Raw genomic sequence first — 20190 nt, forward strand, 5'->3', positions numbered from 1 at the left:
GGGAGCTGGGATGGGGGTGTTCCTGCTGCACTCTGGGCAGGGGGAGCTGGGATGGGGGTGTTCCTGCTGCCCCCAGGCAGGGGGAGCTGGGATCAGTATGCTCCTGCTGCACCCCATCAGGATGGCATAGTGGCATCTCCCCCAGACCGTGACAGGCCCTGTGGGTGACCTTGGCTTTTTGGAGCCCAGCTGTGACATTTGGCAGGGAGGTGATGGGCTGGGATCCCCCGCAGGGCCGAGTCTGGGGGGGCCCCTCTCGGAGCCAAGTCCATAAATTCGAGGACTGGGCTGGGATCTTTGCAGCTGAATCTGATTGCATCCCTACCCTGGCCACCCCATGGATATTGGGGAGAGGATGGTGGGGACCTGCCCGAGGGGTGCAGGTGGGGTGGGAAATGCCAGGGAGCAGCGCTGCCTCCCGAGTGTCCCTCTTCCTGCTGCAGGAGAGGAGGTCACTGCTTCCAGCCCGGCTCTGGCGGGTGCAGGATGCCTGGCAGCTTTGGGTGCCCTGGACGTGGCTTTGGGACCCCCCATAGACGAGGAGGGCTGGAGGCCAAACCCCTGGCTGGGTTCTGACCCATTAAACACCAGCACTGTGATCCCTTCCCCATGTAACAGGCTTTGGGCTTCTCCTGGCTGTGCCTCAGTTTCCCCACCTGAGTAGTGAGACCCCTGTGATTCCTAGACCCCTTCCTGGCAGCCAAGAACTGGATCCCATCATCAAACCCTCACAGACATGGAAAACAAGAGCGGTCCCCGTGCGGGGAGAGCGGAGCCCCAGGGGGAGGCAGCTCTGCCTGCCCCCCACGCCCTGCTCCGGAGTGCTGCCCCAAATCGAATTCCTCCCCAGCTGCAGATGCCTGGCAATTCAATTTTCCCAGATCCCATCAGGGGCTGACAAATGAGGTCCCTAATCACTGTGCAGATCCCATTAGCGCCAGCCGTGCCAGGAGGGGTTGCAGGGATGGATGTGGGAATGCCGCATTCCCCTTCCCATCCCACTGCTCCCCGTTCCTCCTGCGTGGGACCTGGATGTCCCTGACCCCATGAGCCCCACTCTGGCTGCACCTCCAGAGCTGTGCCACGATGCTCCCAAGCAGAGCCAGGCCCGGAGAGGAGTCCTGGCATGGCTAATCCACTAGGAAACACCAAGGAAAGTCCTGGAAACCTGGCTGGGAGGTGCCGGTGGCCAGTGGGGATGGGAAGGGGACCGTGCGCCAGGGAAATCTTTCCAGGAATGCCATGTCCCAGGGATGCACATCATGCCAGCTGCCTCCTAGCACTCCTGGCAGTGCCAGCACCCGAGGCTTGGTGCCAGCTGGGTGCTGGGATGTCTGTCCCCTTCAGGGCGAAGGCATCCTCATACCAGGGGTGCTTCTAACCACGGAGCAGTTTTCCTGTGGCTGCCACAGGACAGCCTGTGACCCTCTGCTCGCCATGGCTTAGGGACAAGTGACGGGGCTGAGTGGTGTCCCTGTCCCCCTCCACACCCTGGGACATGGGTTAGGGACAAGTGACAGTGGGACCCCCAGCGCTGGCCACCTCCCTCCTTAGAACAGTGAACTAATTAGGGACAAAGCAGTGACAGATCATTAGCCAGTGTTGGCTGTTCCAAGAAGGCCACGATGTTCTGGGGACGGAAATCCTTGAGGAGAGCGGCTGCAGTCCCTGTTTGTCCTGCCTGACAAAGGGACATCAACAGGAAGCAACCTTGACTCTGGCCCCATTCCCTCGACCACGGGGGGCTGGGCTGGGATGTGGGGGGATGGATTAGGAGCACCCCGAGGGCTCAGGGGGTGCCAGAGGTCGGGAAATTTGCTCGGATCAGTAAAAAGTCCCGCTGAGAACGTGCAGGGTCCACGGGGAGCAGTGTCTGCCTGGTTCTGGGCTGTGGAAATTCCACCTGCATGGGGTCTGTGCAAGTGCCCTGTGCAGCGTGAGCATGACAGGCCCCGGCGAGGCTGATGCATGGGTGAGGAGGAGGAGGAGGATGGGCTGAGGGATGCCCCGAGCTCTGGGGAGGTGCTGGGCTCAGCATGGCTCATCCCACCTGGACCCAACTCCAGAGCCACCCCGAGAAGGTCTTGCATGGCTGTGACCCTCTGCAGGTGGGGAAACCGAGGCAGGGAACCTCCACAGACATGGAAACTGAGGCAGGCACAGGCATGCAGGGCCCCTTTTGTGCTTTTTTGGGATGGTTGATTCCACGGGTTTGCAACCCCCAGCCCTGGGAAGCCTCGGCACGGATTGCTGGGTGCCAGGGTGGTTCTGTGCCAGGGTGGTTCTGTGCCAGGGTGGTTCTGTGCCAGGCTCCTGCACCCTGGCCCCTGCTCCCCATCCATCCATTGCCAGGACCCCAGGCAAACGACCACGGGGAGACCAGAGATCCCAGAAGTGTTTCCTTCCCGTTTGCCCTCATTATCCCCCTGGAAAAGATGAGGTAATTAAGGAGCTACCGTGGGTTACAGGTTGTTGCTGCCTGATTAGATTAAAGCAATGTAATTTGGGAGCGAGGACGGGGCCGGGAGGAGATGGATGGATGGCTTCCCGGCCGGAGTTGGGCAGAGCTGCCAGCCCTCACCTCCATCCATCCCTCCATCCGTCCCTCCATCCTCTGCTGCCGCGGACCTTGCCCCAAGGATGCTGCTGGAGGGTTACCAGGGATGCTGCTGGAGGGTTATCAGGGATGCTGCTGGAGGGGGATCAGGGATGCTGCTGGAGGAGGATCAGGGATTCTGCCTCTGCTTCCCCACCACTGCGGAGAGGATTCCCCAGGGAATTGTGGCTGTGGGGCTGAGGAAAGAAGCCCGAATCGATGACAGGTTTTTCAGCAGCGTCACCCGGCCCATGGCAGAGCTGGGGGTAGCAGGAACGCTGTTTCCTCAGCCCTGTGGAGAGGATTCCCAGGGAAATTGCGGCCGTGGGAGGGAGCAGGGTGGGGGCGGGCAGGGACAGGGTGACGGGGTGTTCGCCGTGTCGCTCTGCCCGCAGAAAAGCTGCAACCTGCTGCCTTCAGGAGTCGCTCCCCCGCTCCGTGCCTCAGTGCCCCCCTGGCACCGCGGGGTGAGAGGCCGGGGATGCTCCCGCCCGGCCCCGTTGTCAGCCCCGCGTTGCCAACACACGGCCGGGGCTCGGCTATATTTAACTGCCCGGGCCGGAGCACGGGGCCGGGCAGCCGGGGGGGAGCATCCCCCCGGGAGGGGAGTGGGGCTGGGGGGGGGGGCTCAGCATCGCCGGAGGCGGGAGAGGAGGATGAATCACGGCTCGGGGATATTTTGGGATATTTTTAACGCCGCCAGATTGCTCGGCAAATGCTTGGGCAGGGCGGCGCGGGCGCGGGCTGGGCGTTTGCTGGCAGCTGTGGCTCAGCCTGGGGGGGCCCGGGGGGGATCGGCTGCTCCCCCTGGCGCTGTCACCCCGCGGCCGCGCGCCGGAGGGGTGACAAAGGCAGGGACATCCGTCCCCGTGCGCTTGGAGACGGCCCCGGCTGCAACGGGGGGGGGGGGGGGGGGCAAAGGGGGGTCCTGGACCAGCATCTTTCTCCTTGAACGGGAGGAGGGAGGGGAGGAAGTTTCCCCACCACTTTTCCTGGAAAGGTGAAAGCGATGGGAAAAGGTGGAACTGGGGCATAGGAGAGGGTGTGGGTGTCCCTGCCTGGCCAGGGCCCCAGGGTGGGGAGCAGTGAGGGGCTGTGCCGGTGGAGGTGGGGGCTGCCTCCCAGGAATCTGAGCAGGATTTTGCTTTTTGACTGTCAGATATAACAAGATCTAGAGGCTGGCCGCTAAAAGTGCATCCCATGTGAAGAGCCCACAGTGAGAGGGAGCCCTGAGCCCCCAGCCCCAGCTTGGTGGGACTGCGATGGGGGGACCCCAGGGTCACCCTCCTCATCCAAGGCTCTGCTCCATGGGGAATGCCCTGGGGAGCAGCTCCGCTGTCCTCGAAGCCTGCAAACCCCCTATGAGAGACATGGGGCTGGTGTGAGAGGGGCTGCAGGGGGGTCCTTTTCCCTGCCCCAGACCCCTCCTTGCTGTATTCTGCGCTCCCAAGCGTCCCCATCCCTTTGCACCCCGGGCCTGGCAAACCCACCAGGAAGCACACGGATGGGCTGTGGGTCCCGGGATGCACTGCCCACGGGCACGGATAGCTGTGCAGTCAGCATCTTGGATGCTCTAATCTGATTTGGGGTCCCCAACTGGGGGTGAAGTTGTCCAGACGGAGTGATGTCCAGCTCCATCCCAGAGGTGATCGCTCAGGCAGGGGCTAATGCACTAATAATCCACTGCCAGAATTAATTGGGCTCATTTCCCTTGCGTTCCCCGGTGGAAGGAGTCCCAGTGGAGGGGCAGGAGCTGAGCTCCGAGGGCTCCAAGTGAGATGGACGCCTCGAGCTCCAGGGGTCACCTCTGGCAGATCATTTACTTGGAATCTTTACAGCAAAGCTGGGCTGGAAGCTTGGCGGGGAGATGATTCACTTCCTCGAGGTTCCTTGGGGAGGGATGTGGCAGAAGCCTGCCATGCAAGCCTGGTCTGCTGCCAGCACCCTCCTGTGGAGCCAGCACCCATGGGTGCTCCAGCAGCGATGGCAGGATCCATCTGGGGCCCCCTCGGCCCAGGATCCCCTTGCAAGGCAGGGTGGGGGTCCTGCAGCCTGGCTCAGCGTTCCCCGGGGAGCAGGATGCTCCCAGGCACTGGGCATTGCTGCCTGGCTCGGCTTCCCCGTGGCTAAAGAAGGGTCCTGTGGATGGCAGGTCCTGGATTTGAGCTCTGCCTGGCACAAGCTCTACTTGCCAAGTGGCCAAGTGTCCCCTCCTGGGAGAGATCCCAAATTCCAGGTACCCTCAAGGGGGCTGCACACCCCAGTGGGTTCCTCACTGCGCTGGATCTGGCCTCTACCTGCTCCTGGGGGCTCCTCCTCACCCTGGGGGTCTCCACTCATCTCCCAGGAGCAAGGCCAGGGGAAGGGGTGCAAGGCCAGGGACTGAGACCCTGTGAGGTCAGTGAGACCCCCCCAAACCCTTGGTGTCCTCCCCACTCTCCCCATAGCAGGTGTGAAATGAGCCTTTCCTGACAGGAAGCCATCCAGGATGGGATTTCCCTATTCCATAAACATCCAGGGGGGCTGAGAGTGTCAGGGGGACAAACCCCTGTGCTGTGGCCAGTGTGGGGAGCAGGGCACAGACGTGGCTGTCCCTCTCGAAAAAAGGAGAGACAGCCTCCCTTTCACTGCTGCTGAATTCCCTCCACCGGGAGGGAAAAGCTGCTTTTCCATCCCAGCTGGGTCTGTGTAAGCCTGGAATGGGTGTTGGGAGGACTGTGCTGGGGTTTCCCACCACCTTATGGCTGGGGATGGGATGCTGCTGCCACTCTCCAAAGGGAAAAAGTGGGGGAAAAATAGAGGGAAAATGAAAAAGGGCCATTTTCCGTGGCAGGGAGAGCAGGCAGTGCTCCGGAGGCTGGGCTGTGGTGGGATTTGGCTTTGCTGGAGCCAGAGCAGGAGTCTGTGTTGGAGCAGAGACAGATCCTTACTCTAAGGAGATGAATGAGTTCATTAATCACCCAGCAGCTCCAGCAGGAACACTGAGGCAGATACGGCTCTGGTGTTGCACCGCACCATGGGATGCTGGCCAAGGGCAGCTGGCAGAATTCCTGCTGGCATCACGGTCCTCAGGGTCACCCTGTCAGCTCAGGAGTTCAGCAGGGCGAGACCAGCATCCCTGCCCTCTCAGGCCAGAGCAAGGGTGACAACATTCCGGGGGTGAGAGTCCCACGGGGCCATGTGAGTGCGCCATGGGGACAAGGCAGGAACCTGGACAGGGACAGGGCACTGCTCACCTGCTCTGCAGCAGCAGCATCCTCAGCTCCTGGGGTTGTTGGTGATACCATGCCACGTCCCCTGCCCCACACCCTGTCCTTGGATCTGTTCCCAAAGTCCTCTCCATGCCCGTCTCCAGGTAGTATTTTTCTCCGGAGCTGCTGGGTGTGCAGTGCTTGGGATGAGGGCATCAGGCTCTGATGAGGGCACCAGGCTCTGCTTCAGCAGCTGGGAATTGCAATCCCTCTGTGCCTCCTCCTGTTTCGGTGCAGTTAATTAACCCGCCGTGCCCCCCTGGGAAGCATTACCATAGCTCTGCTCTCCATGGAAGCTGGGATGCGGAGCAGGCACTGGGAACTGCCCCCTGGGAGAGGGGTGCAGGTACAGAGCTGGATGAGCCCGGCTTGGTGGGTCCTGGTGACATTCCCGGTGACAGGCATGGGGTAGCCAATAGCTTCATCTCCGTGCTGGTGCTGGAGCATCCCATGGCACCAGGGATGCATCCAAATGCCCTGGCATCCGTGGAGTAGAGATGGATCTGGAGGAGCCTCACCCAAACTGGGGTGGTGCCTGGATGGGGCCCATGGCATGGAGCTCTGGGAGTGGGACATGGGGAACCCCATGGGAGAGGCTGGTTATGGCAACACCCAGGACGTGGCTGTGCTGGCTCCAGGCCCAGGATGTGTCCCAGCAGAGCCCCCAGAGCAGGGCTGCAGCACCCCCAGGCCTGAGGGACATGGGGTCACAGAGGGTGAGGGTGTCGGGGCAAAGCCCTGCTCTGGGCTGGGATGAGTGGGACAAATGGGACGAGTGGGGTAAGTGGGATGAGTGGAACAAGTGGAATGAGCAGGACGAGTGGTACGAGTGGGATGAGCCGTTGAGTGGGACGAGCGGGGCGAGCTGGATGCATGGGACAAGAGTGGGATAAGGGGGATGAGTGGTTGAGTGGGATGAGCAGGATGAGTGGGACAAGCACTTGAGTTGGATGAGCCATTGAACGGGATGAGTAGGATGAGCTAGATTAATATGGTGAGTTGGCTGAGTGGGACAATGGGGTGAGTGGGATGAGCTGTTTATTGGCATGAGTGGAACAAGTGGAATGAGTGTGATGCCCTTCCCAGCCCACCCTCACTCCCCCTGCCTCCTCCTCTGCAAACTTCCCCGCCTGCCTGCGCCGCTCTCGCCTCATCCTGGGAATATCTTTTTTTAGCTCCTGCAGCTTTCCCCTCACCACTCCAGAGAGGGACCCGCATTCCCGGCCCTATTAAAGCCACCACCCGTGTCCAGTTGCCACCTGTCTGTCCCCATGCCAAGTGTGCCACCGGCACGTGATGCCCCAGGCAGACCCGGGGGTCCTGCCCAGGCTTTGCCCCATCTCCCCCCGCCCCCGGGGGGGCCGCTGCGGAGGATCCGGTGGGACAGAGGGATGGCAGGACGGCCGCCCGGCCCAGGCCTGGCTGTATTCTACAGTGCATGTGTCTCCAGTGTGTGTAAGTGACTGGAGATGCGGCCCTGTTGGAATAACATCCAGCGCCCATGTCTCCAGCCGGAAGCACCCTCGCCTCCAGCCGCGCTCCCACCGCCGCTCGGATCCCTCTCCATGGCCGAGGGTGTCCCTGCTGGGATCCCCGGGGGCAGGGTTGGGAACGGCCCCCAGGTCTGGTTGTCAGGGATGCAGCCTGGAGCTGCCTGGCAGAGCTGGGGCTGAAGGAAGAGCAAATCCCAAAGCTATTATCTGGTGTCTGACTCGGAGCATCCGCTGCTCCCATCATCACGTCATCCTCATCCTGGTCTCCCAGGCGAGGGCTGGAGGCAGGAGCAGAGCTGGGAGGGTTGTACCACGGAGGCCCCTGTGCCCCCCAGCTTTTCCATGTGTCTATCCCAACACCTCCATCCCTCCGCGGGGTTGTTAATCCCCAGATGAGCTTTTATCCATCCTGTCCCATTTCTCTTCCCAGTGGTGCTGTATGGCATGGCTAGCACCGAGGGCAGTGTGGCTCAGCACCAAAGCCTCCCCCCTTTCTGGGATGTGTCCGTATCCCCCATCATGGATTGACCACAACAGGAGGGTTCGGCCCCCCAAAGGGCTCCAGGCAGGCTGGAGGCAGCTGCCAGGGGTCTGAGGGCAGGAGGACCCGTGTCAGGGTGGGGTGAGGGAGGGGGGGTGCCGCAGTGCCCCTCCCTGTGGTGTGGGGCCCCGGTGACGCCCCGTTGTGCTGTGCCCTCTCTGCAGGATGCTCTGCTGAGCCTGGGCGCTGCCCTGGATGCCCCTGCCCTGCGGGATGCCCTCCGCCACGCCCTCGTCACCCTGCTGCCCGCCGTGGTACGTGGGGGCCTGGGGGGAGCAGGGGGCAGAGCATCCTGGAAGTTGTGGGGTTGCTGAGACCCCCTGGGCTGGGGGGAGCCCCGGGAGGGGATGGAGGGTGGATTCGTTGCTTGATTTCTTCGGTTGTTTCTGGGGTCGAGCCTGGGGTGGGGTCTCCCTGTCCCCGTCCCTCTGCAGAATTCTCCCCCTGTATGGGCCAGGGTGCTGGTGGTGGCCCTGGTGCTCGTGGTGGCCCGAGGGTGCTGGTGTCCCTGGGGGTGCTGGTGGCCCTGATCCCGATGGCCCTGGTGCTGGTGAGCGCTGTGCCAGAGCCATTCCACGGGGAGCCCTGGCCCTGGCTGCGTGTGAACAGTGCACACGTGTCCAGGTGTGTGCACGTGTGTCCAGGTGCACACATGCATGACTCTGTGTGTGTGTTCAGGATGTATTCACGAGTGTGTGTGCAAGTGTGGGTGTACACGTGTGTGGGTGTGCACGCGTGTTTGCACACCCGTGTGTGCTGCCCCCCCGCCCCCAGGAGCACGTCTACATCTACCTGCTGGATGGGGACACGCGGCTGCTCTGCGACGACCCTCCCCACGAGCTGCCCCCCGACGGGAAGCTCAGGTGAGCTTGGCCTCCCCCCCCCCCGGCCTGGGCGTGGGCACACGGGCGTGGCACGAGGTTTCCCATCCCTGACCCCACCCCGTCCTCATCCCAGCTCCATCCTCGTGCCCATCTCCTTTCCCTTCCCGTCCTCATCCTCATCCTGGATGTGCACACGTGTGCGCAGGAGCTGTGTGTGTGCGTGTGCAGGGACACGCGTGTCCCTGCCCGGGAGGTTGCCCCTTTCCAGGGGTTTCTCTGCCCGGGTGCCCTTCCCGGGGGGTTCTCAAGGTGCCCCTGTCCCCGCAGGGATGCTGTGCGGAAGCAGAAGCGGCTGGAATGCGGGGGGCTGCTCCCTGCAGAGCTCCCTGGCCGGCACCTGGGCCCCCTGGCAGCGCCCCTGGCCCCTGGCACACAAGGTGGGGGCTGCGGGGACAGGGGGGCTTCGGGGGACGGGTGGTGGGTAGGTGGAGGGATGGGTGGAAGGGTGGAAGGATGAATGGATGGATAAATGGGTTGGTGGGTGGATGGAGGGTTGCAGGGGAGGATCCCTGGGTGGGTGGGTCACGGCACATGGGGGCACAGTGAGGACATGTACCCCCAGAGCTGAGCTCCACAGCCCTGGGCTGCCCCTGGGGCCCACCCAGGACTGACCCTCTCTCTCTCGCAGTGCTCATCATCCCACTGGTGGACAAGAACAGTGGGGCCGTGGTGTGTGTCATCCTGGTGAGTGTGGGGACGTGGGCAGGACCCTGGAGGACAGAGCCAGGGCCCGGACACAGGGGCCCTCACATCACTCCCCCTCCAGGTGCACTGTGGCCAGCTGAGTGACTCGGATGAGCAGAACCTTCGTGCACTGGAGAGGCATGTGAGTGACTCCCTCTGCGCTGTGGGACCCGCCGCCTGGGGACCTGTGACCCCCCCAAGCCTTGCTGTTCCTCGTCTTTTCTGCCCCACTCGCAGGCCCTGGTGGCATTCCGGCGCCTGCAAGCCCTGCAGAAGCTGCAGCCCTGGCCGCAGGTCAGCCTCTCCACCAGTTCCTCCCAGACGTCCCTGGCCAAGCCCGAGAAGGCGCCCGAGAGCAGCTACAGCGAGCTGGACTGCAAGATCCTGCAGCTCTGTGGTGAGCGGGGGCTCTGGGAGGGGTGTCTGTGCGCGGGGTGGAGCCGTGCCCGGCCCCTCACGGCACTGGGACCGCTCCAACAGGTGAGCTCTATGACCTGGACGCCGCCTCGCTGCAGCTCAAAGTCATCAACTACGTGAGTAGTGCCCCCGCCGGCCCCGAGCCCCACCTGCCCCGAGCCCCGGGACACACCGGGGAGCCCTGTTTTATTCCAAAGCAGAGGAAAATCCCCCAAAGCAGAGAAATGCCTCGAGGGTCAGCTGTGCAGTCACCAGCTGTGACCAGAGTGAACGGCTTCATCATAGCCATCCATAGTCTCCAGAGCAACAGTGCCACCCTCACCCCAAAAACTGCTCTCTAGCACCCTGCACACAACCCTCAGTAGCGTCCAGTGAACAGCCTTGCCCTTGCCATCGGTGATCTCCAGAGGGACCCTGCCCAGGCACAGGGAGGAGGTTCTGGGGCGGGGCACCTGGTTTTGCGTGGCACGTGTGGGTGCCCCGGGCACAGGGAGGCAGAGGAGGGGCCGGATCCTGCCCTGGGAGCGCTCAGGACAGGCCGGGGCACTGATCCCCTGCCGTCCCTTCAGCTGAAGCAGGAGACCCAGTCGCTGTGCTGCTGCCTCCTGCTCGTCTCCGAGGACAACCACCAGCTCTTCTGCCAGGTGGGTGCCACGAGGGTCTCCCAGCCCCGACCCCCCAGCGGGTGCCACGGCACCCCCCGAGCACGGCGTCATCCTCACGGGCACCTCCTTCCCCCCATCTCCCGCAGGTGGTGGGGGACCGTGTCCTGGAGGAGGAGATCAGCTTTTCGGTGAGGGGGGCGCGCGTGGTGAGGGGCGGGGGGTCCGGGGGGGCGGGCAGGAGGTACCGCGGGCTCACTCATCCCTCCGCCCTGCAGCTCACCTTCGGGCGCCTGGGGCAGGTGGTGGAGGACAAGAAGCCCATCACCCTGAAGGACATCAGCGAGGTGGGTGCCGGCCGTGTCCCCCCCGCCCCTGGGGACACACGGGGGTCACTGCGGTGCCTCCCGGTGCCGGTTCCACCCCCGCCTCACCTCTGCCCGCAGGAGGAGCACAAGCAGCTGAGCAGCATGTTGGGCTGCGAGGTCACCTCCATGCTCTGCGTCCCCGTCATCAGCCGGGCCACCTCCCAGGTGGTGGCACTGGCCTGCGCCTTCAACAAGCTGAGCGGGGAGAGGTGAGCGGCGGCTTGGCCGGGGCTCCGTGGGGCTGCACCCCCTGGCTTTGGGGGAGCTGGAGGAAGGGGGGTGGCCAGTGGGGTACAGGGAACTAAGGTGTCCCCCCCGCCAGCTACACGGACACGGATGAGCACAAGATCCAGCACTGCTTCTGCTACACCTCCACGGTGCTCACGAGCACCTTGGCCTTCCAGAAGGAGCAGAAGCTCAAGTGCGAGTGCCAGGTGAGCGCCCGTGGGGCCGTGTCACACACACGTGTGTGTGTGTGTGTGTGTGTGTGTGTGTGTGTCCCACCTCGTGCTGGTCACTGATGGCATCCCCTCTGTCCCCCCAGGCTCTGCTGCAGGTGGCCAAGAACCTCTTCACCCACCTGGGTAGGTGCACGGGAGAGCCCCGCGTGGCAGGGGAGCACACGGGGGGCACTGGGGTCTGTTCCCAGCCAGGGAGGACCCTGTCCCCTTGCTGGGGGAGGGTCACAGAAAGGGTGACATGAGCTGGCACAGAGCCTGGCATACAGTGACGCTGCATGGCTGCACGTGTGCATGTAGCATGACCACGGAGCTCTTGGAAACACGTGTGCACACGTGCTGCTGCAGAACACACACATGTGCTGCACACACGCATGGGCACTGCTGCACACATGTATGGGCACTGCTGCACACACGTATGGGCACTGCTGCACACATGTATGGGTGCTGCACACACGTATGGGCACTGCTGCACACACGTATGGGCACTGCTGCACACACATAGGTGCTGCTGCACACACGCCTGTGCTGCTCACGTGTCACACACACACACGCAGAGCCCTGTCCATCCGTGCCCCCCCAGCCTTCCTGCTGTGCCCCTGAGCTGGGCCCCCCCCTTCCATCGCCCGAGTGTGGGGTGGGGGGGCCGTGCTGCCCCTCCGGGGGTCCCTGACCCTGCCCTGCACCCCCCACAGACGACGTGTCCGTCCTGCTCCAGGAGATCATCACGGAGGCGCGGAACCTCAGCAACGCCGAGATGTGAGCGGGAGGGGGGGCACGGGGGTGGGGGAGCACGGAGGGGACACACCGGGCTGCCCTGTGCGTGCCAACGGCCCCGGCGCCCCTTGCAGATGCTCCGTGTTCCTGCTGGACCGGCTCAGCCACGAGCTGGTGGCCAAGGTGTTCGACGGCGGCGTGGTGGACGACGAGGTGAGCGCGGGGCCGGCGGGGTGGGTGGGCTCGGGCGGTCCGGGGGTGTGTCCCGCCCCCCCAAGCCTTGCTGGTGACGCCCTCCCCCCCCCAACCCCCCAACCCGCAGAGCTACGAGATCCGCATCCCGGCGGACCAGGGCATCGCCGGGCACGTGGCCACCACCGGCAAGATCCTGAACATCAAGGACGCCTACTCACACCCGCTCTTCTACCGCGGGGTGGACGACAGCACCGGCTTCCGCACCCGCAACATCCTCTGCTTCCCCATCAAGAACGAGAACCAGGGTGAGGGGGCGAGGGGGGCACACGGGGGGCACACGGGGGTGCCTCCGTCAGCACGTGGGGGTCTGGTCACCCGTCACGTGGACGTGCCACTGTCCCCACACACGGGCCTGACCCCCCCATTGCCCCCCCCCTCTGCTCCAGAGGTCATCGGGGTAGCGGAGCTGGTCAACAAGATCAACGGCCCCTGGTTCAGCAAGTTCGACGAGGACCTGGCCACCGCCTTCTCCATCTACTGCGGCATCAGCATCGCCCACGTGTGTGCCGGGGGGTGCCCAGCCTGGGGAGGGTCACACACGGGGGGGACCCTGGCTCTGCCACAGCACAGAGGGACGGGGGGACGTGTGTGTGGTCCCTGTTCTGTGGGGACAGGTGGCCGTGGGCTGGGGAGGGCAGACGTGGGGATGAGGATGTGCTGGGGTGCCAGGGAGGGCAGACGTGGGGATGAGGATGTGCTGGGGTGCCGGGGTGGGCTGGGGGTGCTGGAGGGTGTCTGCCCACCCCCAACGCTCCTGTACCCTGATCCTGCCCCACAGTCCCTGCTGTACAAGAAGGTGAACGAGGCACAGTACCGAAGCCACCTGGCCAACGAGATGATGATGTACCACATGAAGGTGAGGTGGCACGAGGACGGGGGCGGGGATGGGGACGGGGTGGGACCCCTGCTCCCAGGGTGGTGCCCCCACGCTTCACCCCGAGGTGGTGGCACGGTGAGGTGGCATTGATATCCCAGGGCTCTCTGCTCTCGCTGTGGCTCATGTGGCCCTTGGGTCACTCTGGGGACCTGGTCACAGCGTGGGTGGTCACCCCCACCGGCTCTGGCTCCCGCAGGTGTCAGATGATGAGTACACCAAGCTGCTGAGCGAGGGCATCCAGCCCGTGTCCACCATTGACCCCAACTTCGCCAGCTTCACCTACACACCACGCTCCCTGCCCGAGGACGACACCTCCATGGTGAGGGCTGTGGGGATAGTCCTCAGCTGCCACTGTCCCCTGCTGCCCTCTGTCAGGTCACCTACATCAGCCCTGGGGGGCCGGGGTGGGGGAATGTGGCTGCATCCCTGAGCATTTCCCTGCCGGGCAGGGGTGGCTCATGGTGGGCGTTGTCACCCCCTGCCACCCACCCTGTCCCCTCTGCAGGCCATCCTGAGCATGCTGCAGGACATGAACTTCATCAACAACTACAAGATGGACCGTCAGACGCTCACCAGGTGGGTCCCAATCCTTCTCCACTATCCACCTTCTCATCCCCATCCTCGTCACCGTCCACCTTCCCTGCCCCTATCCCACTCCTTTCCCTGTTCCCTTCCCTGTCTCCATCCCCATCCACATTCCCATCTCTGTCCCTGTCCCAGTGCCTATCCACAACCACATCCACATCATGATCCACCTTCCCTGTCCCCATCCCTGTCCCTTTCCCCATTCCCAACCCATCCCATCCTCATCCCCGTCCCATTCTCCATCCCCAACCCCATGACTGCCCGGGGGACAGCTGGCCAGGTGGAGGTCCCCAGGGGGTGAGACTCACCCTGCCTGGGCCCGTTCCCCTGCCAGGTTCTGCCTGATGGTGAAGAAGGGGTACCGTGACCCGCCCTACCACAACTGGATGCACGCCTTCTCCGTCTCCCACTTCTGCTACCTGCTCTACAAGAACCTGGAGCTTGTCAACTATCTGGAGTAAGGCCAGGCGCCATCCCTGCCCTCGTCCCTCATCCCCTGGCCCAGCTGGGGTGCTCCCTGCCCTCCTGCCTCCCTCAGTTTCCCTCCTCCCCCTCCCCAGAGACATCGAGATCTTTGCCCTCTTCATCTCCTGCATGTGCCACGACCTGGACCACAGAGGCACCAATAACTCCTTCCAGGTGGCCTCGGTGAGCCGAGCCCAGCGCCGGGATGGGCAGGGGTGGGGGGCACGGGGACAGGGGCAGAGCTGGGGGGCCTCCTCGCCCCCATAGCTCCATCACTCCGGCTGCTCTGCCTTGCAGAAATCGGTCCTGGCCGCGCTCTACAGCTCCGAGGGTTCTGTCATGGAGGTAAGACCCCCCCCAGACCTCCCCCTGCCTTGCTCTCTGGGGTTCTGGCTGTATGCCAGCATCCCTGCCTGCTCCCTACCTGCTCCCTGCCTGCTCCCTGCCTGCTCCCACCATCCTGGTTTCTCCTGCAGAGGCATCACTTTGCCCAAGCCATCGCCATCCTCAACAGCCAAGGCTGCAACATCTTTGACCACTTCTCCCGAAAGGTGACGCCCCTCCCGGGCCACCCCCTGCCCGTGCTGAGCCCCTGCGTCCCCTCCAGACCCCCAGCTCCCCACCCCTGGATCCCTGGGGATGCGGGAGCTGGCAGGGGCACAGAGCCGGTCACGGCAGCTGCCTTGTCCACAGGACTACCAGCGCATGCTGGACCTGATGAGGGACATCATCCTGGCCACTGACCTGGCCCACCACCTCCGCATCTTCAAGGACCTCCAGAAAATGGCAGAAGGTGAAGCCCCCCGGGATTGAGATTGGGACTGGGGGGGGTGGTGGGAACTCGTCCCACCGAAGCTGGGAGGTGGCATGGGAGGCCCTGGCTGTCCCCAGAGTCCTCGTGTGTGGAGTGGTGGGGCTGTGGAGCTCCTTCCTGAGCCCCCCACTCCAACCCCTCCCCGCTCTCTGCCCGCAGTGGGGTATGACCCCAAGAACAAGCAGCACCGCAGCCTGCTGCTCTGCCTGCTCATGACCTCCTGCGACCTCTCTGACCAGACCAAGGGCTGGAAGACCACCAGGAAGATCGCAGTGAGTGCCACACCGTGGGGCTGCCCCCTGAACACCACCCCACAACCTCCCCCAGGTCACCTGCACGGCACCAGGGACCCCCCTGCCCCTCGTGAAGGGGGTCCCTCCACGCAGGACCCTGGAGGGTGCAGCAGTGCCCCCGTGCCAGGGCTGTGTCCCTACCCGATGCAGAGCTATGGGGAGGGGTCTGGAGGGCAGGGGTTGGGGGGTCAGCCCGGGCTGCACCCCCTGCACTGACACGTTTCCCTTGCAGGAGCTGATCTACAAGGAGTTCTTCTCCCAGGGTGACCTGGTAGGTGCCACCTGGCAGGGCCGGGCTTGGCCAACGCCCTTGGCAAGCACCAGGGAGAAGGGGATGTGGGTGGTGGGTGGTGAGCAGAGATGTCTTGCCCAGGAATGGGGTGGGGGAGTGCCCCATGCGCTGTTGGCTAACGTCTGTTGGCTCCGTGCAGGAGAAAGCCATGGGAAACAGCCCTCTGGAGATGATGGACCGGGAGAAAGCCTACATCCCCGAGCTGCAGATCAGCTTCATGGAGCACATCGCCATGCCCATCTACAAGTGAGCCCCGGGGCTGGCTCTGGGGCGGGGGGGACCCCCTGCCACCCCCCACCCCTCTCAGGGTGCTGCACGGGGTGTCTGGCATAGATTGGGTGGGGGTTCCGAGCAGTAGGGATGGGGCTGCACCCAGCTGAGGAGGTGCAGCCCCGTGCTGATGGGGTGCACCCCCCGCCCCCCAGGTTGCTGCAGGACCTGTTCCCCAAGGCAGCAGAGCTCTACGAGCGGGTGGCCAGCAACCGGGAGCAGTGGACCAAGGTCTCCCACAAATTCACCATCCGAGGCTTGCCCAGCAACAACTCCCTGGACTTTCTGGACGAGGACTATGACCCCCAGGCCCCAGACCCCCAGCTCAATGGCTGCCTGGACCCCGAGGTGGGGCAGCCCCCCGAGGCTGCGGCCGAGTGAGGGAGGCCGTGGGGGGGCCACAGCCACGGCTGGGCCGGGAGCATCCCCAAGCCTCGTCCCCCAAACCACGGGGGGGAGTTTTGGGGGGACATCAGTGACTCTGGACCACGACAGCAAGGGCTGTGTGCTGCCAGCACCCACCGCTGGCCCTTCCCCACCAGTGGGTGACTGTCTCCTCCCTCTGGGGTGGGTGTCCAGGTGTCCCCTCCGCCCGGTGGGCCCTGGGACACTGCCTTGTGGGCTGGGAGCACCGGGGGACACTGCGGGGCTGGGGGATGGATGTGCTTTAAACTGCCTTAAGGCTGCAGGCCCTGTCCCCGTGGGGTGACGACGAGAATGAGTCCTCGGTGGAGGCACCCCTGGAGGGGTCAGTGTCCCTGAAATGGGTGTGTGGGGGTCAGCGGGACAGAGGGGGATGGCAGGATGGCGAGGGGCAGTGGGAGAGCCACGGAGTGGCTGCAGAGTGGAGGTGTGTGTTTCTGTGGCCCACGGCAGGAGGTTGGCTCCAGCTGGAGGAGGGAAGAGGCACCTGGAGCGGGATGGCCATGGGGATACTGTGCCTGCATGCCCTGCTGGGCCCCACCCCGGAGAACCTGCTCTGGCCTCTTCCCCGTAGCTGCTGAGCATCTGTTGGCTGACATCCCCCCCTCCCTGGATCCACTCACCCACGGAAGGACTCGCATCCCTCGCCCAGCTCAGTCCCACGCAGCCACATCCCCTGCAAGGGCTACACGTGTGCCAGGGCTGGGGGCCCTGCTTCTGGTGTGCACACACGGGGGGGGGGGGACTGTGCTCTGCAGGGGGTCCATCCGGTCCCATCCGTGTCCCTGCCGTGTCCCCGCCGTGTCCCCGCCGCGGGGGTGTTCCTGTGGTGCCCACCCAGGAGCCTCTTCACCGCAAGCAGCTTCCCCGGTGCCCAGCGTGTGGGGAACACCCCTGGCTCGCAGTGGCTTCACAACTCCAGCCATACTGACCCGTGTGCAGGGACCCTGCCCCGGGCTCCCTCTGCTCCTCCTTGGCACCGTGCACGGACGCTGTTGGTCTCCCGTGGTCACTCCGGCCGTCCATGGACCCCGATAGTCTCCCACCACTCCCCTGTCGTGCTGACAGCCGTGCATGCACCCCACCCACCTCCTGTGGTTCCTCTGGCCCTGCAGACCACCCTACCCGGACCCTCGTGGTCTTTTGTGGTTCCTCCTCTCCTACAGACCACCGTGCGTGGACCTTGCTGACCTTCCCGTGGTCCCTCCGGTGCCACAGCTGAACCCCCGTGGACCCCCTCAGCCCCAGGGGGTCCAACTGTGTGTGACCCAGGGCTCCGTCACCCCATCCAAAGCCACTTGAAACACCCATGAGCAGGGGAACCGTGGTGAGCAGCTCGCCCTGCCGGGGGTCAGCCAAAGGGGGTGTCGGGGGTGAGGGTGGGAGCTGAGCCCTGAGGGACTGAGGGGCACTGAGCCCCCAGGCTGCATCACCCAGCCCGTGGGAGCTGCGTGGGTTCACCACCAGAGCAGGCGATGGGAGCAGCACGTGGTGAAATTCTGGCGCTGCTGGCATCGGTCCCACAGACGCTGGTCCCACCAGGCTCAAGGGTGGACAGGGGGCCATTTGCTGTGCCCTCCTCACTCCTCTGCAGCGCTCCATGGCACCACCCCGGCAGTGCACAGCAGGTTCCTCCGGGATTTGGGCGACGCTGAGGCCGCTCCTCTCCCGGGCTCCTCTGTAAGCGATGCCTTCCCCGTGCTCTCGGGATCCCTGGAGCGTGTGTCTGCAGCAGCCAGGGAGAGCCCAGCGCTGAGCTGCCCCGCGCAGACCAAGTGACCTGAGTTCCTTTTGCCTTACCTACTCGGAGATGCCTTGAGCGAGACGCTTTGCCCCAGCCCTGGTGGGACCCACCCGGTGACCGCGTCTGGCTGCTGGCCCACGGCTTTGCCCCCAAGGCCCCCTCAAGCCCTTCTCCCTTCCCCGTGCCACCCGGGGGGGTCCCAGAAGGCAGCAAACCCCCCAAGCTGCAAGAGGAGGGCAGCGGCTCCATCCCCGGCTGTGGCACCGACGTGCCGGGGGGTACAACTGCTCCCAGAAGGGCCCCGCATCCCAGTGCTGACCCAGGGGTCTCTCCATCCGGTGGATGTGGGAGTGTCCTGCGCTTGGGTTCTGCACCTGGGGTACCACAGCACGGGGGGTCACGCAGGGATGCCTGTTTCCCAGCTGTGTCCCGCTTTTCCAGCCCCCGCTGCTGGTGTGCGTAGGTGGTCGATGCTTTCCTGGCTCCCACCCCTGTACATACCCCTCTGGATCGGGGGGAGCGCAGCCAGCCCAGCCCAGCTCACCCACGGGTGTGCCTGGGCGTGTGTGGGTGTGCAAACCTCCTCCAGCTTTTCTGTCCTTCCCTCTCACAGCACTGGTTGTTCTGGGCTCCAACGGGGCCTGAGGAGGAGATGACTCTTCTCTTTCTTCCTCTCCTCCTCCCCTTTCTCCTTCTTTTTTCCCTCCTCTTTCTCCTCTCCTCCTCCTCCTTCTCTTCCAACCTCTCCACCTCCTTCACCCCCTTCTCCTCCTACTTTATTATTATTTCTCTTTTCTGGTGGGTTTTGGTTTTCCTAAATAAATTTCATACATCGACCTCCCCGTGACGGGTTGGTGGGTGGCCTCGTTGGGAACTGAGGGGCTCCAGTTGAGACACGTGCACTCCAAAATTGCCCTCGGGGGGGGGGGGGCGACTCAAGCTTGGGCCATGTAGTTCTGACACCCCCCTGCCCCCAGGAAGCTCAAGCCCCTCCCTGGATGTTCCAGTCCTGTGGAATGCTCCAGTGCCCCAGGATTCACTGATCCCCACCCTGGGTGCTCCAGCCCCCCCCAGCTGCTCCGGTCCCCCCACGCCCTGTTCCCTCCTGGAATGTTCCAGAATCCCAGGATGCTCCAATCCACTGGGATGCTCTTTCCACCTCCATCTGCCAGCTGGGGACTCCCCACGCCTGGCCAGGGGCTGGGCCCAGGCGGGAACCAGCTTGGGCTGGGACTGCAGTGGAATCCTGGGCTGGGATGCAGGATGGGGCCTGTGCGGGGACCCCTCTGTGCCTGGGCTGGGACTGGGGCAGGATCCAGCCCTGGGCTGCTCCTCTGGCTCCAGCAGCCATCCCTGCACGGCAGGAGACACCCCAGTCTGCCCATCATCCTCGCATCAGAGCTGTGGTTTTCATCCCCGCCATCCTGCTAAGGAGCAATTTATTACCCGGGATCAATGCGGTGCTTTCATCCCAGCCCAGTGTGACAGTTATCCCGGGCCATGGAATTTGATGCCGGAGGAGAAGTCCCCGGAGGGTTTGGTGCTGGCACGCGCTGGCGCTGCCCGAGATGCCAAAACTGCCCAATGAATGAATGAATGAAAAACCGCCCAAACTACCAAACTGCCCCCCTCCACCCGCCCTGCTCCCAGCCGCGGTTCAAACCCCGGGATTAAACCCTTTAATCCTCCGAACTAGTCCCCGAACAGGGCCTGGGGCTCCCGGCCAGGAGCTGCCCCGCTCCAGCCTCTTGCCGCTGATGACTCCGTGCCCTCGGTGACGTCCCTTCGCCCTCCTGGGTGGAAGGGTCCTCCCGTGGGGTATCACGGCCCCCCCTCCTGACCCTCGCCCGCCCCGGGCTTCCTGGCTGTGTCACCACCCTGTCCCCCCTTCCCGGGTGTCCCCAAGGTGGGCTGCACGTGTCCCCTGGGGGTGCAGGTGTGCCCTGGACACCCCACCTGGGCATCCCCGGGTGACGCCCCTCGGTCCGTGGGTGGCCGTGGGGGCAGGATGGGGAGGGGGTTCCCCACCGGGGTCACCCCGGGGCCGCTCCCCTTGGGCTGCTCTGCGGGCAGGCAGCCAATGAGGAGGGAGGGGCGGGGCTGCCTGCGGGGAGGGCGGGATCCCATTGGAGGAGGGGCGGGACGGGGGCGGGGCGGGGAT

The 20190-nt window shown here is 64.4% G+C and overlaps 1 protein-coding gene across 1 annotated transcript in view; it reads left to right on the plus strand.

Annotated features, from left to right (window-relative positions):
• PDE2A (phosphodiesterase 2A) overlaps window positions 1-18865 on the plus strand; it is a 38955-nt gene extending 20090 nt beyond the window's left edge. Inside the window, exons 3-31 of the mRNA XM_027699847.1 lie at window positions 8046-8135; window positions 8656-8744; window positions 9033-9142; window positions 9394-9449; window positions 9532-9591; window positions 9687-9846; window positions 9930-9982; window positions 10436-10510; window positions 10618-10659; window positions 10747-10815; window positions 10915-11045; window positions 11159-11270; window positions 11381-11420; window positions 11990-12053; window positions 12146-12224; window positions 12334-12511; window positions 12653-12765; window positions 13045-13122; window positions 13340-13462; window positions 13649-13719; window positions 14063-14185; window positions 14289-14376; window positions 14491-14538; window positions 14670-14744; window positions 14887-14986; window positions 15167-15279; window positions 15533-15571; window positions 15732-15838; window positions 16018-18865. Coding sequence (XP_027555648.1) covers window positions 8046-8135; window positions 8656-8744; window positions 9033-9142; window positions 9394-9449; window positions 9532-9591; window positions 9687-9846; window positions 9930-9982; window positions 10436-10510; window positions 10618-10659; window positions 10747-10815; window positions 10915-11045; window positions 11159-11270; window positions 11381-11420; window positions 11990-12053; window positions 12146-12224; window positions 12334-12511; window positions 12653-12765; window positions 13045-13122; window positions 13340-13462; window positions 13649-13719; window positions 14063-14185; window positions 14289-14376; window positions 14491-14538; window positions 14670-14744; window positions 14887-14986; window positions 15167-15279; window positions 15533-15571; window positions 15732-15838; window positions 16018-16243 — 2712 coding nt within the window. The 3' untranslated portion in view covers window positions 16244-18865. The remainder of the gene's footprint in view (window positions 1-8045; window positions 8136-8655; window positions 8745-9032; window positions 9143-9393; window positions 9450-9531; window positions 9592-9686; window positions 9847-9929; window positions 9983-10435; window positions 10511-10617; window positions 10660-10746; window positions 10816-10914; window positions 11046-11158; window positions 11271-11380; window positions 11421-11989; window positions 12054-12145; window positions 12225-12333; window positions 12512-12652; window positions 12766-13044; window positions 13123-13339; window positions 13463-13648; window positions 13720-14062; window positions 14186-14288; window positions 14377-14490; window positions 14539-14669; window positions 14745-14886; window positions 14987-15166; window positions 15280-15532; window positions 15572-15731; window positions 15839-16017) is intronic.
• The last annotated feature ends 1325 nt before the right edge of the window (window positions 18866-20190 follow it).

The sequence above is a fragment of the Neopelma chrysocephalum genome, unplaced genomic scaffold (genome assembly GCF_003984885.1).
Source record: "Neopelma chrysocephalum unplaced genomic scaffold, ASM398488v2 Primary Assembly neopelma1_141, whole genome shotgun sequence".
Classification (NCBI taxonomy): Eukaryota; Metazoa; Chordata; class Aves; order Passeriformes; family Pipridae; genus Neopelma; species Neopelma chrysocephalum.